The sequence below is a fragment of the Triplophysa rosa genome, linkage group LG22, assembly GCF_024868665.1.
Source record: "Triplophysa rosa linkage group LG22, Trosa_1v2, whole genome shotgun sequence".
Lineage (NCBI taxonomy): Eukaryota > Metazoa > Chordata > Actinopteri > Cypriniformes > Nemacheilidae > Triplophysa > Triplophysa rosa.
Window position 1 is genome coordinate 9,739,085 of NC_079911.1, and position 18,187 is coordinate 9,757,271.

Below are 18,187 nucleotides of genomic sequence, written 5' to 3' on the forward strand. Positions count from 1 at the left end.
AATATAACAAGACGTTGTGTGCGCACTGCAGGTCTTGGTTAAAACTTTTTTCTTTTTCCTGTCTAATATAGGGATTTGTCCAAGGACAGTCTGTGCCAAAATCAAAAAGTTACCATGGGGTGATGGGCAGCAGTTGTGACTACTCCAAGGATGGCAGAGTCCGATTGAAACGGGGAATTGATTCGATTCTCGTTGTATCAACGGGACATTCAGACTTCTAATCAGGACCAACTGATAAGGGACAAAGTTGTGAATTGGCTGATCAGTGGGTAGAGGCAAAGTTTTTTACGCATAACTCTTCAAAGGATTTTACTTTTACACCATAACTGCTAGATAATCTGCCACTAATAATCTGTGTCCTATACAGACAGAAAACAACTTCACACATAATGCATGGACATACAGGATTTAATAGAGCTCCCTAGGCCATGTAATACTCTACAGTGTTTTTCACATCAACACAAGCATGTCTAATTACTTTTACTGAAAAGAGTTACTTTGGCAATAGTCTCTTTAATCTACAAATATACTGTATATAGTTCTATACACAGACTCAATGCTGCATAATTACACCAAACCCACAGATCATTCAAAGACACTAAAACCTTATAAATTATGGATAAAAGTCATAATCATGGCATCAGTCTACAACTGAGATGGCAATACAATGGGTACTATCTTTCAAGTGCCCCTGTACAATAAATCTAGTAGAAACACGAATGAAATCCAAATCAATTTCACTTATGTGTAATAGCCGTTCTTCAGATTTGTTTTCCTCCTTCAGATTTGCCCTCCACTTCAAAAATCAAAACTGTAAGATTTCTACTACTGTATGTCACGTTTGAGCTGTACGAATTGATTTCCTAAAGAATATGCTGGGTGACTAAGCAAGAAAACACAATTTATACTGTTTTAGTCATGGCGCATACACGCCTATTTTCCATTTTGTGTCCATTGTTCTCACTGGCCGAAGTTCATGGCCTTGGACATTGCCTGGGAACCTCGGTCCTAATCATGCAGAGGGTACTGTATCACAAAAAGAAAACACGCAGACAAGATAAGGGTAGCAACACCTGTTGTGATCTCCATTTTACTATAACACTGAACTCCACCAGTGTCTGGGCTTTGACTAGTGTTTAGTGTGGCAGGCATACTTTATCACTCTCCATGCTGCTGAAATCCATGTGTTCATAGAGATGCACGGCCAACTTCTGTGCAAAAAGGAGGTTGTGTTGGTCTATCTAATAGCTTCTGAACAGAAAGTGCACTTACTAACTAATTTGGCCTCAGGCAATCTGCACTTTATCCTAGAGCACACACTACAGATCCTCACTGTGCAAGTGATGGCCTCCAACGTTACATTCCTGCTGGCAATCCGCTGAACCCACTGCCTCAGTGGCATACCACCCTGATCAACAGCTTCGGAAAGAAGGGCCTAAGTGGTATGGGACAATGGTAAAATGTGTAGGTTGCCCTAGAGCACACACTACACCTACTTGCTGTGCATTCTTGTACCCTTTGGCGCCCATGCACGTTACAAAGACATTGGGCTACCAAGGGCATCTCAACTCGCTCCAATCAACAGGTTAGTCACCTGAAAGTTTTTGTTTGTCCGTAACAACACAAATGGTCGCATTCCAACGTAGTTGTTTCAACTAATTTGTTATCCAAACATAGGAGAATCTCCTGTGTTCTCAGTGGCCGATCTTGACGGCCTTGAAGTTCTAATCATACAGATGGCACAGATGTCCAAAATATCAGTGCACTGTCAAAATAAATGTTTACATTTTTACCATTCCACTGTGTTCGCTATGTTTTCTTTGTAAATGTAACCTATATTGGATTCCTACAAAAATTAACATACAACATAATTTCTCTTGTACATTTATGCATTTGTCAGACGCTTTTATCCAAAGCGACTTACATTACATTGCATTGTACTATATATACTGTATATCCATGGGATCGAACCCACGACCTTTGCATTGCTAGCGCCATGCTCTAACCACTGAGCCACAGATAAGACACTCAGTACAAGCAGTTTTAGGAGTTTTTAGGAATATTTAGGAAATTAAAAATATATATTGGGAATAATCCATATTTTTAATCAGATTTTTCATGTGTCTTCACATTGCTGTTAGATTATTTTATATCACTCCTGAGGAGTTTTTTCAGCTGTCACTGAGGTTAAATAGCCACAATACATCTTGTAATGCTGTTTATATGCTGTGTTTTATATTTTACCAATCCATTACTAATCAGCATTTGTCTGTCAAGAAAATAATGATTTAATACAAATTAATATCAAATCAGTATTTAACCATTTGTGCCTTTTACATTTAAATTACAAGAATGCTCAGTAGTTCGGTTCGAAATAATTCTAGGTTGTCATGATCGGAAGAAATAGAGCTACACAAGTGTCCATGTTCATGTTTATGAGAATGGGTGGCTTATTATTATGTTTTGATGACAGTTTCTTGGCCTGAGTGACAAATCTGCACACCTCGACCTTAAGGAGTGTCAACCAATCAAAAATAACCCCAGAAAATTTCAGTATTCTCGAGAGGGGTATCTCTGCAGCCCGGAGTGCTCCAGATAGGGGTGGGAGGTTCAAAAGGAGGTGGAAGCTCCAAATTTGGCAGAGTAAGCAGTCAATCAAGCAATATTATAATAGGCTACATATTTGTGACAGTTTAAATAAAATAATGTGTTTAGTCAGAGCCTATGGCTGTGAGGACAGCTCTCCAGACATGTGGCGCAACTGTACCCTGGGAGACCCGTGTTCGAGTTCTGGCATTATTTATGCGATTGTACCATGTTTTTACACTCTTTAAAGCTTAAAGGTGCCATGAATTAAAACCACAATTTTAACCCGAGCTTTTGTTATATAAGAGGGAATCGTATTAACACGAACATCATGTAAGTGTCAGAACTGAAAACGCCCTTGTTGCTGAGATTACAACTGTTATTGACACCAGGCCCAGCGAACGCCAGGTTCTGGAATGCACCTATCTATGACGTCATTGATAGGTTGAACACCGCCTCCACAGAAAGAATATCAACGACTACTTCTCTAGCCCGCCCACTGGTTCGCACATGACAATTCTGAAGTAACACACGTGGCGAGGAACCAGACATAAACAAACAAACATGCCGTTAAAGATAGCTAAATATTGTGCCATCCCTGGTTGTGGAAGAATACAGTCGCTGCATAACCTTCCTTCGGATTCCTATATTAGGAATGCGTGGTTAACGTTTATTTTTAAAGACGTTCCAGCTCACGTGGGAAAAGCATGGAGCGTTTGTTCATTTCATTTCTCCGAGGATACCTTCGTGAACAAGTTACAGGTCGACGCTGGATTTGTGGAGAGACTAAAATTAAAAAGCAGTGCTGTGCCGTCAATATTGTATCTGATAGGAATGGAGCAGCAATCTTATGTGAGTAAAACATTTTTGTACTATGCGTCACTATTGCTTTGTTAGAGATCGCTTGATTTGCCCTGAGCACTATACTCGCACAAGATTAGTATTACCTGGGGACCTCTAGTCATTTGTATTAATTGCAGAGGTTGTCTGTGATCTTAAGCCCATGCAAATCGGGATTTCTGTGATTTGGCGGTCTCAAATATCATTTTTCAAGGTTTTATCCACCATTTGCGAATAATGGAGGCTGTTTTGAAGTGTTTCGTTTTGAGACCCGCTATCCAATCATAGTAGTGGGCGTTTACTTCCAAGTCTTCATGGCGGAACGCCCATTCAAACCTATCGTTTGTCAAGCTGGCCTCAAAACCCGGGTAGAAAATAGCCTATTACTTATTGATTTTGATGTTTTTAAATGTAAAAACCATGCAAACGTCATAAGTAGACCTCTTACAACAGTATAAAACAATAAACAAGCCCAGTTCATCACACCTTTAAGAAATGTACAGTATGTATAGCGTGTTGCTAGTAGTGTAGTAAATTAGTGTAATGTGTCTTTTTTACTTTTGCGAGTTCAATGACAACCCTGACTCACCCTACCCACTAACCTTTCTTCCTGTTTTCCATTCTGTCATTCACCCTAAGGGCCCGTCCACACCGGGTCGATAATCGCGCACGTTTATCGTCGACGTTTAACGCGTCGCGACTAAACGAAGGGCGCCAATGTGAGTGTGCACACCGACGCGGAAAACGCCAGGCGTAAAAGCGTCATTTTCTTTTAAACGCTTCGGGTTCGTTTTTTTGGTTTGACGCGTCGTGTTAAAAACTGGCCTTCCAATGAGATTGTCGCTTTTGTTCACGTGCCTGGAGCTGCTGAAGTTACAGTAAAACATGACTTGGTGGCGCTCAATCACAAAACGGTCTTGCAGAGCACACATTGGCTGTGTCCCAATTCGGGGGCTGCGTTCTTTTAAGGTTGCATTTTAAGACCGATTGCGTCACAGCAGCGCGACTGAAGGCTGGTAAGGCTGTCCCGATTCAAAGGTTGCTTTAAATGCATCCCCAAAATGCGACCTTATTTCTGTGTGCTTTCAATGATAGAATGAATGTATCCTTTACAGCCTCGGCTATCCCGAGATTCATTGCGATTCATTTTTAATAATCATTCAAAACTTTAGTTAAATAAAAGTATGTAATTCACAAAAACGGTCCATTTCAGTGTTTTAATATTATATATGATGTTGTTCATTAACATTATTGGTGCATTATTGTGTTTTAAATTTGTAAGATTGGTTAATTTAATACACTGTTGGTCTGTTTTAATCTACATAAACGTGTCATATTCTCTAAAGTAAAATATCATTTTTCTGGCTCCGTATTTGTTAAAAAAAGTCAGAAACGTCTCTGCTTTGTCCTGCTGCTGTCGCCACGCAACATGAGCAGCAGGTGACGCAATTAGGAAATCCTCTGCCAGGCTGGACCGTCTCATTTCAGTTCGGTTCTTGGACTTTTGGGGCTGCGTGCATTGAAAAACAAGTCCTCGTTTTTAAATCCGCGACCTAAGAAGGTTGTATCCCCCGAATTGGGACACTGTTATTGACAAAGAGGAACCAAGATGAATTCTAATTCTTCTTCTGTATGACAAGCGAGTGTCAGAACGCATAAAGTTGCGCAGCGCCACCTTGTGTACCGGGGTGTTTCTGTTTTTCATTAAGCGCCATCTATGTCAGGGAGTGAATTTGCACGTTTCCTCGGCTCATCACCAGTGAAAATCATTTGGGTATGAACGCCGAAAAACGTCTAGAAAAAGGCTGGCGATAAGCACGTGCAATTAACATCCCAGTCTGTACGTACCCTAAACCTGACCTCTCTGAGGGAAAAACTTCAAAAAAGCCCTATTTTGGAGTGCACACCCCATATTGGAGCGCTCCGGCCTGCAGTTATAGACTGTTTCATCGGACATTCATCAGACTTTTACTCTACAGTTGTCCAACCATCACAAGCCTTGACTTTGTTATTTTGGAACAAGAGTCAGTGATGAGGTGATAAGACAATGACGTTTCCAAATGTCACGTCCCAATTGTGCTAAAGTGACCCATGTGCGCACATCCAAACCATTACAACATTGATTTGTTATGCTTTCACTATATGTGATCCTTACTGTCAGTTTAATAATGTTGTCTGGAATCATGTCTTGTCACTTCATACTTCCTGCCTCCTTTGACTTTTGAGATCTGCTGCCACAGCTGTCTGACACCTGCGATCTGTCAACCCACTTAAATCACACATGCTTTGTCCATTATCACATATAACTGATTGCATTTCAGGTGTAGCAGTATAGTGGGGAGACAGTGGTGTATAATCCATTAGGAACTCTGTAGCTGTATTATTTTGACTTGTGGAAGCAAATTAATCCTTTCATTATGTCCAATTTATGAATATCTCCCCTCATATATTACCCTACATTTATCATTACCTCCTGTTATACCAGTACCTCATTCTATTACATTCTCTCTCTTGCTCTACCATACACACAACAGCAAAAACTAGAATTCACTGAAATTGAGGGGGGGAAGCATTATATTAATGTTTGCAAAGCAACAGACAAGGAAATGCATATATTGCGTAATTGGCAATAACCAGAGAAGGGAACTAGGCTTTCGCTTAGAAACCATCTTGACCAGAAATACCACTATGGTTAACCATTTTGTTAACCAATGGTTATCCTATATGTGGTTCCCAGTAAGCTCATCTTCTCAGCAGGTCTAACTATTAGTCTAAGGTTAAATCTCAATTGTCAAGCAAATCACAACTCACAAGTTCTAAAACTGCTGCGATTGCAAATGCAGTGCAGATACTGTTGCAGTAACCAGACAAAAGTCAGATAAAATTATGATAAATAGAAAAACTTATGGAGCCAAGTTCTGAAGAAAGGTGCTGTTAAAATATGACAGTGTGAGTTGAGTAAAGAGGGTGTTGGTAGAAAAGAGCTGAGGCAAGAGGTATAGATGAGGTGAATCTTAAAGAATCTTGTGCTGCTGTTGTGAATGTGAATGAGTCAGCTGTCTGACAGATCTCTATCCATTGAAGGATTAGTATGGACAAAACACCCCTTGTGTGAAAAAGAGATTCTCAGGTGATATGATATCTCAATGCCAGAAAATATTGTCTTGAATTTGTTTCTGGCAGCAAGTGCAGAGATGTTTTAGCAGGAGAGGTGTTTGAAGTAAAATGCATGCGAGAAACCATTTGTTTCAATTTATGAACCTAAGGAGTTGTGTAGAAAATGCAGGTGAGTTTGCTAGACAAGAGGTGCAGTAAAATGTTCTTGACAGGACAAAGGCCTTCAATGATTTGCTGAGTTAGGGAGGAGAACATTCAATTTATTTTGTTGTGGCCAAGGTCAGCTGTTTATCTGACTGTGTGACTCCAATCTTAAGTAAAAAAATGAGTCAGTGAATTCATTATTTGATATATTATGTTAGGATATTATTTGATGTCCTAGGAATGCTTAAAATGCTTAACTTACATAAGTGAGAATAGAATAGAATAGAATAGAATAGAATAGAATAGAATAGAATAGAATAGAGAGCTTTATTGTCATCATGCAAGCACAACAAATTTGCACGTGTCAGCTTTTGTCGGTGGATTAGAGAAAATTTAAGTGAATTCTCTTAAACATTTAACAGAAAAATGGGCAATATAAGATACTAACTAAAAGTACAGAAAAAACAATATGCCAAACAAATTATAAAAAATATGTATTATAATGATTTTAGTATTATTATTTGTTTTTCACAAAAGAGCTTAATACTGCAGGTGACTATTTGTAGTCATACGCTGTACATGCGGTACCCATTGACTTCTATTGTATGCACACAAATCCAATGTCAATGTGTACCGCCTCTGTTCGGCTACCAATATTCTTTCAAATATCTCTTTTGTGTTCTGCAGAAGAAACTAAAGTCTTTTTTAATGGTTTGAAATGACATGAAGGTGAGTAAATTATGACAGAATTTTCATTTTGGGGTGAACTATCCCTTTAACTTGCCAAAAAAAGAGGATTTTTGTTGCTGGGACAGTATAAGGGGTCATCACAATTTTGTTAATATTAACATTAATAAGTACTGTGTACAAGAATAAGAAGAGCACAATGTTCAGCGGTGGGGACAAAGCAGATTTAGGGGAGCTAAAGAGGCATCTGAAGGTTAATTCAACAGTGCTGAGTGCAGTTGCTTGCGTGCGTGTGTATATCACAGTATGTTTGTGTGTAAATGTAAGCCGTGGCAGCTTCATTAAATGGTTAGCCGTAAAAATAGCCTCCGATGGGTGTGCTCAGACAGTGTGATGTAATGACAGAACGGAGTCTATGGTGCGAGTCTGTGAGAGTGAACGGCAAGGAACATTTAGAAATGATTAAGGTTGCTGAGCCTTGGAAAATAACAGGATGCCATCTTTAAAGGGCACATATTTTGCAAAATTCACTTTTATAATGTGTTAAAACATTAATACGTGTCCACAGTGTCTGTAAACAACCAGTCTAAACAGTTAAAAATGTGCTCACTTCTTTTTTAATAATTTGCGTAATTCAAAAACCCTGCTGGTAAAAGCAAAGATTTGAATTCTTCGTTAATGTCGTCACTCAACGGCAAAGCCTGCCCAGCAGTGGTGACGATCTGCCATATTTGCTTAGACACAGTCCCATGTGGGAAGTACAACAGTTTCCATTGTTAGAAAGTCACTGGAGCTACACAATGTTTGCGCCACGGAGGGCACTACAGTTGTTCAGTATTAGGATGTACCGACTGTCTCCATAGACTCCCGCAAGCTGAGTTACAGAGAACAGCATGGTTAGATTTCATTTATGAAGGCAATGTCCCGCTGAGAATCGGTAAAGTATTTCACGTTTCCGCCAATCATTTCACGCCAGTGTTCTTCCAATTTATGCTACCCATAAATTTGTGCTACCCTCGTGTTTTGATTGGGTTGGGGTTATTTAGGTGTAAGGGTTGGGTTGGGGGAGGGGTTAGTCCTGTTTTGTATGTAGGTAGCAAAATTTGATAGGGATGCATAAATTGGCAGAACACCGGTACGCATCAGCACGAGTTCCTGAAACTCCCTCTGGAGAGGGGGCTGGGACGAAAATCTCATTAACATTTAAAGAGATACAAGCAAAATCGGTGCGTTTTTACACACACTCAAAAACAGGCAACTTCAACATTCTATAATAAATGATCCGCTGGGTATTTTGAGCTAAAACTTCACATACACACTCTGGGGACACCAGAGACTTATTTCACATCTAGTAAAACCATTCGAACAACCTCTCCTTTAATGGGCACACTGGAGGATCGGTGTGTGAGGTCATTGTGATCAGAACAGATCATGAAATTAGTTTTGACATATGGGAGCAGATGTTTTGTTGCTTGATGCTCTAGGGGCCCATTTTTAAAATTCAAGTGTATCAAGAGTAGAGGTCGTCCGATATGTATTTATATATTTTTTTATGATATATTTTAGGGCCTTTTGCCTTTAATTGGAAAGGTTAGTGGAGAAAGGACAGGAAAGCATTGGATAGAGACAGGGGGAATAGGACCAGCAAAGGCCACTCTAGATGGGAATTGAACTCAAGTACTGGCACTATATGTCGGCACACTAACCACAGGGCTATCTGCTCTGACCCGATATGATTATGATGATACGAGTATTTCATGTGCTATCATTAAATTATATTTTTGATGTAAAAGTTCACTTTAAGGAAGAGTTCACCCAAAAATGGAAATTCTGTCTTCATTTAATCACCCTCAAGATGTTCCAAATCTGTATAAATGTCTTTGTTCTGAAAAACACAGAGAAAGGTATTTGGAAGAATGCTTGTAACCAAACAGTTCTTGGCAACCATTGACTAGTAGGAAAATTTGCTTTATAAATTTCTGTGTTCTGTTGAACACAAAAGACAATATTTTGAAGAATGTAGGAAAGCAAACAGTTCTGGGGCACTTGTATTTTTTCCTATATGGTGGTCAATGGTGGCCAAGAACTGTTTGGTTACAAGGATTCTTCTAAATATCTTTCTCTGTGTTTATCATCACAAAGAAATTCATACAGATTTGGAATTACTTGAGGGTGAATAAATGATGACAGAAGTGTTATTTTTGGGTGAACTGTTGCTTGTTCCTATGTTTTGATAATAAAAGTAAATATGTTAATCTGTTAAATCAGCATGGTTTTTACTGATAATTTAAAATTTCTAATAAATTTTGCCTGATATTCTACCTGGCTGATATAGTAATATTCCACATAAATAATGAGTTAGAGAGCTCATATTAATATCTCATGTTATATATAACAAAAAACATATTAAGAAGGCTACTCTCTGTAGCAGCCACTATAGATTTATTGAAACATTCACATTATCCACATAAGTATGCATGAACAAATGCTCAGTCATCCAGGAACACATAGTCACAAACATAAATAATACAGTTTTGTGGGACATGTAAATTGTTCCACTTCAAAATGCAGTTAGATTTAATGCATCACAGGCACAGATGCATCCAGCAGAATACAGATACGGGGGTGGGGGGGGGCGTAACTGTAGCATCTCTGTAGGACTGAACCTTACTGCAGCTGTTCTGAACTGATTACAGTAGGTGAGCTCCTTTCAGTCCATCCTTAGCCATGCAGTGGTACCTTCAAACACACAACACTCACAAACGCATTTATCACATTCATACAATTTATATCATTATAGTAATTCTTCTTTTACTATTTGTGCACAGCATGTTCAAACATACTGTCATACTGGCATCATTTAAGGTTCACTTTTATATTTAAGCACAGATACAAAATTAAAAAGGAAACTGAGAGCACTGAAACCCAGATTGATTGCTTCTCATACTTCATGGCCCGGTTTCACAGACAAGGCTTAAGGCTAGTCCCAGCCTAAAATGAATGTTTGACTTGTCTTAACTGAATATAACTTGCCCAGAAATATCTTAAAATATGTTAGTGCCATTGTTTTGTCTCAAGATGCACACCATTAATGTATTCTTCTAAGGCATTTTTTTAAAAGCGACATACCTGTAAATATCTTAATTCGACTAAGGCATAGTCCTGGTTTAAGATAATCCGTGTCTGTGAAACCAGGCCCATATTTCATTACTTAAGATGCACAAATCGCCTAATCAATAAACACAAACCTCTCTTGTTTGCTCTCTATCCATTTTGCACTTCCACCCACACAGAACAAAAATATTTCAATATGCAACACAGGACACAAATGGTCTTTTTTTAGCCTTTCTTATATAATAAGAAGCCACAGCTCTGGGGACCTACTAAACATAATATGTAATTGATGTTTAGTGCACCAAGAAATGTAACCCTCTGTAAATCTCCCACAACTGTGGATGCAGTGTAATAAAGCAAAGAAAAGAGTTTTTAATGATAACTCTACAGTGTCATTTACAACACCATTTGAAAATAATTGAGCTTTTATGCTCTGAGAAAATTGTATTGCTTGTAGGTTGTTTTTCAGACCAAGGGACAATTAATCGAGTCCTTTAATACATTAACATTTGTTTCTTCTAAAATTGTTTTTGGAGAGAGATTTGAGTTCATTGTACAGTTTGGAAAATATTGAGATCTTTCAAGTTCCAAATGAGACACATGAGAGATTACCATGTTCTTTTTCTCATGAGGTAAATCCAAGAAGCCGTGCATCATCCACATTTTTCCATGATAAGCATCACTCCATATATTGATCTCTTTCCGCTACATCTCTCCATCATATTTCCTTTAATCTTAATCTGCCTCATTCCTCCAGCACCATCCTCCCATTTTTCAGAGCTGTCACTTCACATTACCTCTTCTCTCTTTCTTTCTCACTTTCCTGTTTAATGGTCAGACTATTTTGGGTTGCCAAGATAGATGTGAGAGACACACAGGGGTTAGGCAGAGGCCACGCTAGACTTGTATAGTGTCAAAAGCCTTACGGTTTTTCTATTTCCCTCAGAAAAAAATGTTACCGATCAATGGAAGTTAGGTGCTGCTAATCCAACACTTGCTAATATGAGTCGTTTTTTTAAATTGTAGGTTATTTGGTGGAATGAGATGTACATTGGAATGAGATTTTTCTATTCAGTTGGGCCCTGTGTATACTTTAGCTAGCAGTGGTTATATCTAGTAAAAACGCGCTGTTTAAATGCAATGTTTGCATTATAATTGATGTGCTGTTAGCGATTGTTGTGGTATAGACGACTATAAAAGATTTAAACACTGGTCCAGAAGCACTTCCAGTTTCAGTTTTTATTTATAGTATTTTTTAATCTCACATATTATTCAATCTTAAAGATATTTGTTTAACATATTTAATCAATTATAAATATTCCGTTGGTTGGATTTTGTTTAGCCGTTTGTGTAGTGTTATAGAACTGAAACAGGAAGTTGTTCTGGACCAACGTTAAACAAGCATTTTTATATCATCCGAAGAGGTCTATAGATGCATATTCACTACACGTTTGCAGTAAATTATCTGTTTAGTTTCATTTATTTTACGTTGCAGTTATGCAGACATTAGGAAATCTAATAAGGTCAGATTGTAGCCAGAATTTTGTATTACTCTATAAAGCGTAAAAAATTTTCCAAATCGAACGCACGCTAATGCAAGACTAAAAACAGCCCTGTGTGGGGGTTGTAAAAGGGGACCTTCTATATTTAAGCTCGGCCATGGCAAACCATGAAAGTGAGGTGTACAAGAAAGGCTCTCTGAGTGGATACAACTGAAGGTGGGAGGAGAGAGAAAGAGAGAGAGAGAGAGAGAGAGAAAGAGAGAGAGAGAGAGAGTGCAGTAGTATCTCCTGTTTTATGCTGCAGGGATCTGTCCGGCAGCACAGAGCAGTCAGATACACCGCAGTGGACCACCGACTTCTTTCCACAACACCACACAACACATTTGGCTCGCTCACATTCCAGAGACACGGAGGCGTAACCAGGAGAAGAATCGTGAAAAAAAGGAAAGACACTCTTTTGTCTCCATGGACACTCAACTTCCTACAAGCACTTCTTAGTCTGTGTAGCACAGCAGCGGGTCCCTATCATCCTTTTAATAATTCATCCGGTCTTTCTCCGAGCCTTGAGCCTGCAGCGCTCACCAACTTTTCCTCCTTCAACTTTAACGTGGCAGCGGTCGGCTATTTCTGCAAGTCTTATTTTATACTTCCAACGCTTGCCACCAAGACCAAGAAGACGATACAGGTTGAAGCACTTTGTGGGTGTGTGTGGGGGAGAGTTGGAGAAAGGTGCTTTTGTGTGTAAATATGTATATGTGTGTTTGGATGAAGGGCATCGTGCTGTGAAAGTGGACACTTTTTCGACTCTTTTTGGATTTGGGACTTGAAACTGACTGAATGTGCCAAATAGTGGCTTAAGAAGCGTTCTGGAGATTGCAAGGAGGCTCGTATGGAACGTAGTTCTCATTTGTGAGATTTATTGGTGAAGATACTGTCTGTGCTGTGCTAAGGCTGTTGTAGGGGCAGTCTGCACCCCCTTTCCTCAGATTCTCTTTGACCATGGCTGGCTGTGCCAGCCGCTGCAGACAGGGGGTGCTAAAGCTTATGCAGTCCCTTCAGAGACTCGTCTCGGGAACCCTCAGTAAAGGTAAGACACCTGCATTAAAAAAGCACAGAAATAGAAACATTTTGGTTTTAAAAAAATGTATTCAAATATTTTAAAAGCAGTACCAAAGAGAGTTTTTTTTTTCTAATTTCTTACTCTTTTATTTTAATAGAAAAATCCTTGATTTTTTCATAACCACACATTTTCCAATCTTGTTGAAAAGTTTCCTCTTTAAATTTTCTTCACATGACAGTCTGTTCTTTTTATTATTGTGTTCTCTTTTTATCTCCCTTATCTCGTTTTACTTCTTGGGTATGATAGCACCGTGTTAGTAGAAAATGCACTGCATGGTTCGTCTCCATGCCGACCGTGCCCGTGGAGATGCTGAAATCAAGCAATGTCTGTTTATCTGCTGTTACCGTGCTCGAAGAGCCGGAACCTCACTGTGCACTGTTATGAACCCCACTATCTCCCGACACCTTCATTATATCTTCCTCACTCATAGGCACTCTTCCTATACACAGGGCAGCAGGTGGTTAATTTGTTAAAGTGGATATTGAGGATTTGGAGCCTCTGTATAAAATCTACCGCTCTTCCCAGATCAGAGCAGAGTATTAAAGCTGCGACTCAAATACAATACTGTATATGTTATATCTGCATATTTATACAAATACTACAGCTTTGCGGATATTTTACACTGCAAATAAATGTAAGTATATGAGCAGGAAGATACAAAGTCTTTTCCCGAATAGAATAGAATTGTGAATTAGAGTGAACTTAGTGATTAAAGGGCTTCATCCACGAAACATGAAAGCAGAAATGTTTGTGTATATTTCAAAGAGCTGATGCTCAAAGTCCTCTGGTTAAATAGACTCCACTTAGGGTTAGGAGTTGAGAATTAGTGTGAATTTCTAATCATTCCTCAGCCAACCGAGTGAGTCTTGGAGGAAGAGAAAAAGAGTCTCCAGATGTCCATCATGGTTCTTCTGTATGGCTGCACTTTACTTCTAATGGGTTATTGGTGACCCTTTGCTGGACCGTTTGGCTGCACTTCCCTGTCACTCTGCTCTAAATATGAACTATTTATACACACATACACCACACAACAGAATTCATCAATTTATGTTTTTTTACTCTGGTCGCAAGGACAAATGGGTGCTGTACGCCATTTATCTCCGCTTTGTCATATTTTGCGTCCGTGTAACCTTTGTTTTTGACCTAAAAATGCTAGCACATTTCAAGGAGTAGTTCACCTTCAAAATGAAATCTGTCTTCATTTACTCACCCTCTTGCCATTTTAAACCTGTATGACTTTCTTCTGCAGAACACAAAAGAAGATATTTTGAAAAATGTTGGAAACAGAACAGCACAGCCTACACTTCTATTGAAGCCAATTCAAGTGGCTATTAACAACATTTTTCAAAATATCTTCTTTTGTGTTCCTCGGAAGAAAGAAAGTCGTATAGGTTTGAAATGACAAGAGGGTGAGTAAATGATGACAGCATTTTCATTTTGAAGGTGAACTACTCCTTTCAGGATGAAATATGGTTGCTGGAAAATGCCAGATCAGAAGCTGTTACCGCTACCAAACGTGAGTGACGAGGTCAGCTCAGCACATGGCACGGTGGTAGTGTTCCGTGCAGGGTGTGTGTGAATACGTGAGGAAAAACTTGACTAGGCTGCTATTTTTTGCTAAGTTTCCAATATGATGAGCCTTTAGGGAAAGGACAAAGAGCATTTGACATTTTAAAAGAGCACCAGGTCGATCAATCCTTCCAACTTAAGTTGGCATGCCACAAATTTTCCCTCTTAGGAAGAACTACATGAACACACTCCTCTGCATGATAGGAGTGGACATGGTGCATACAAGAGTATCTGTGAGCTCTGCGATTGGCAGAATCAATACTGATGCAGACTCACTTGGAATTTTGTACCAGGTTAAGTATAACAAATGGAAAAGTGCAGGAAAGAGATCATGGGAGTTTCTTTGAACACAAAATGAGATCTTTTGCAGAATAAACATCCGTACAAAAAATGGAAAGTGGCTAATGAGCTTAGTAATATATGATAGAAGTATCATATGACTTGTATATATTGCACTAGATTCTCAAGGCATACAACGTTTTCTAAAGGCACAAGGGCTTTGTGTGAGGAATATCATAAAATTCAAATAACTGAAAATCTCACCTCTAGCTGATTTTCAGTCTGCTTTAGGAATTTCATCATTTGTCCTCTAAAGGCTCACAGTAGCACCGTGTTTTTTTTTTTTTTTTTGTATTTTGACAGTGACTTGTCACAATTTTTTGCTTTGTTGTGTTCCACAGAAGAACAAAAGTCAAATGAGTTTTGAATGACATGAGAAAGAGTGAGTAATGGCCAAATCCTATATTCCTATAAGGGCTGTAATTGTAGTCACAACCCTGCATCTATAATGCACAATATCTCCCATTTTATTTGCCTTCAGTAGATTATTAGGAATTATATCACGTCTGAAGGGCTGATGCAATGTTCACAGATTGCCTGAGGCTTGTAAAAGATTTTATTACAAAATTTTACTGTAGCAAACAGTACGCCCATTCAGTGTGGGAAACAGAAGCCCCCCAACAAAGGTTAGTGATTCTGAACACATCTTGCTGACTCATTATATTAAAGGTGACCTTAGTAGTTTATCAAGTAACTAGCTGTTGTGTTAAAGGTAGTTCAACCAAAAATGAAAATCTGCTTTGCTGTTCAAAACCAATATACTTAATTTTTTCATGAATCGTGCGTTCGTGCGCGTTTGTGTGTGCAAATTGTTAAAGTCACCATGTACTTTCATTGAGTGAGAAAAGGTGCAATAAAAGTGCAATGTCACTGAAGCTGTCAGCCCCAATGTTTCACTGAAGAGTAAATAATGACAGAATTTAAAATTTTGATAAACTAAAACATTTAACACATTTAAAAAAAAATTCTAAATTAAAGTAAGTTAGTAAACAAACAGAATCACTTCAAATACCTTAAAGTCACCATGAAACGGAAGTTGCGATTGACTTCTTTTCCGTATCGTGATGAATATCCTAGTGAAACGCTTCTGAAATTAGAAACAAATGTAGGGCGGGGCTTTATTTTGCCCTTCCCTTTTTGATTGGTTTGTTGTAAGTTGGGCCTGGAGGGGATGGCTGAAAATGCCTGGCAATTGGACAGTCAGTATAGTCGTAGCTCTTTTTTGTTGCTTAGGTCATGTGGTGAAGAGTTGTTGTTGAGAGGGAGGGAGGAGCTTAATGTTTTTGATTAAAGATTACAAGTGCAAATTAATACAACAAAAATGGTGTGCATGGATAAATCATTTATAAAAATCACTGCAACACTGTGTAAAACACTTAGAATTTTCCTGTTTGATTTCATGGTGACTTTAGCATGTGTTCAAGTCTTATTACAGATTCACCTAAGCTGCTATATGTAACTTAAAAAAGTTTTGATTCTCCACATGATTTTAGCTTTTTTGTCAGCCACCATCTGTCTGTCAGTATAAAATGCCAATGCAATTTAACCCCCTCCCACTCTCCCCGTCCTTTGCATTTCTGCCTCTTTTTCATTTTCTCTTCTGCCACTTGCTGATATTTCAGCCATCTCTCTCCCCGAATCTTCTCTGATTCCAACACGTTCTCTGTGGTTATGTTCTGGTTTGGCTGCGGCAGCTGTGGAAGTGCCAAGCGTTTCTCTGTATCATCTTATGTAAATGTAACATTATGTGACATATTCGCACATCCCAAATTTATTCAGGCCTGTTTGCATCCTCCTCCACCACCTCTGCCTCTTGTTCCCATTGAGCTGTAGATAATGTGTAAGTGTGTGTGTGTGTGTGTGCGGAGATAGTAAACCAGACATGCGTGTGTGTGTGTGTGTGTGTGTGTGTGTGTGTGCGTGTGTGCGTGCGTGTGTGTGTTCATGTTTGTATATCCCGGTGGGGACCTAAACCTGAATACACACCAACACATGGGGACTCGTGTCACCGTGGGGACCAAAATTGAGGTCCCCAGGGGCAAAAAAGATAATAAATTGTACAGAACAATATTTTTTACAAATCTAAAAATGCAAAAAGTGTTCTATGATCTTTAGGTTTAGGGATAGGGTTAGGGATAGGGGATAGAATATACAGTTTGTACAGTATAAAAACATTACGCCTATGGACTGTCCCCACGGGGATAGTAAACCAAACATGTGTGTGTGTGTGTGTGTGTGTGTGTGTGTGTGTGTGTGTGTGTGTGTGTGTGTGTGTGTGTGTGCGTGCGTGCGTGCGTGCGTGCGTGCGTGCGTGCGTGCGTGCGTGTGCGTGTGTGAGTGCGCGTGTCTGTGCGTGTGCGCGCCCGAGGCTCATAACACCTTGCGGCAATAACACAAGCAATGTCGTTTGAAACCCGTAAAGATATTTATTTGCATCTGAGAGAAAAGGAATATAAAAGAAAGGGAGAAAAACAATTAATCTTCATATAATTGCCTTACTATGACCTTTTAAAAAAGAAACCTAAATTAGCATGTTTGTATAAATGTCTGGGAAAAAATCCGATGTCATTTGTGCTTGCATTTGCAATACCATATGTGCTTTAATGTAACATTTGCAGTGCAGTCCAATTATACAGTAACGCAAAAAAATATATTTAAAAAAATTATACTTAGAAATGTGATGTGTGCTTAGATGCATAACTGTAATTAATAATAGATTATTGTGTATTTTTGCCCAAGTTCATTCATTGCTCTTAGTTAGTTTAGATGCTCAAACAACATTCATATTAAACACCTCAGTAAATCATTTTGGTTATAATCATAACTGACAGACTACCACAGAACAGTTTCCTCTATTTTTCCGAGAACATGCACTGCATCAGTGTTTATACGTTTCCATAGTTACCCTGGACGTTCTTAACAGCGGCACTTAATTGACTTGAATGGAGAGATAAGCTGGAACTGAGAGAGGTCATAAAAGAGCTGTTCAGCATGTGCATCGTCCACAGAGTCCACCAGACTGCGACGTCCCTAAGGTGTTTTGCCGTTTCAGTGAGTTTTAGAAAGCAGCCGCACATGCGCGTTAACACACGTGAGGGCATTCAAAGCTTCTGGAGGGTAACGCACGCACATTCGCACACACTTGGACGCGCTTGTTTAGAAACACCTG

At 39.1% G+C, this 18,187-nt stretch overlaps 1 protein-coding gene across 1 annotated transcript in view; it reads left to right on the forward strand.

Moving 5' to 3' along the window:
• Positions 1-12,300: 12,300 nt before the first annotated feature.
• Positions 12,301-18,187, forward strand: part of kcnip1b (Kv channel interacting protein 1 b) — a 38,958-nt gene continuing 33,071 nt past the window's right edge. Inside the window, exon 1 of the mRNA XM_057321320.1 lies at positions 12,301-13,077. Within this exon, the coding sequence (XP_057177303.1) occupies positions 12,990-13,077 (88 nt within the window). The 5' untranslated portion in view covers positions 12,301-12,989. The remainder of the gene's footprint in view (positions 13,078-18,187) is intronic.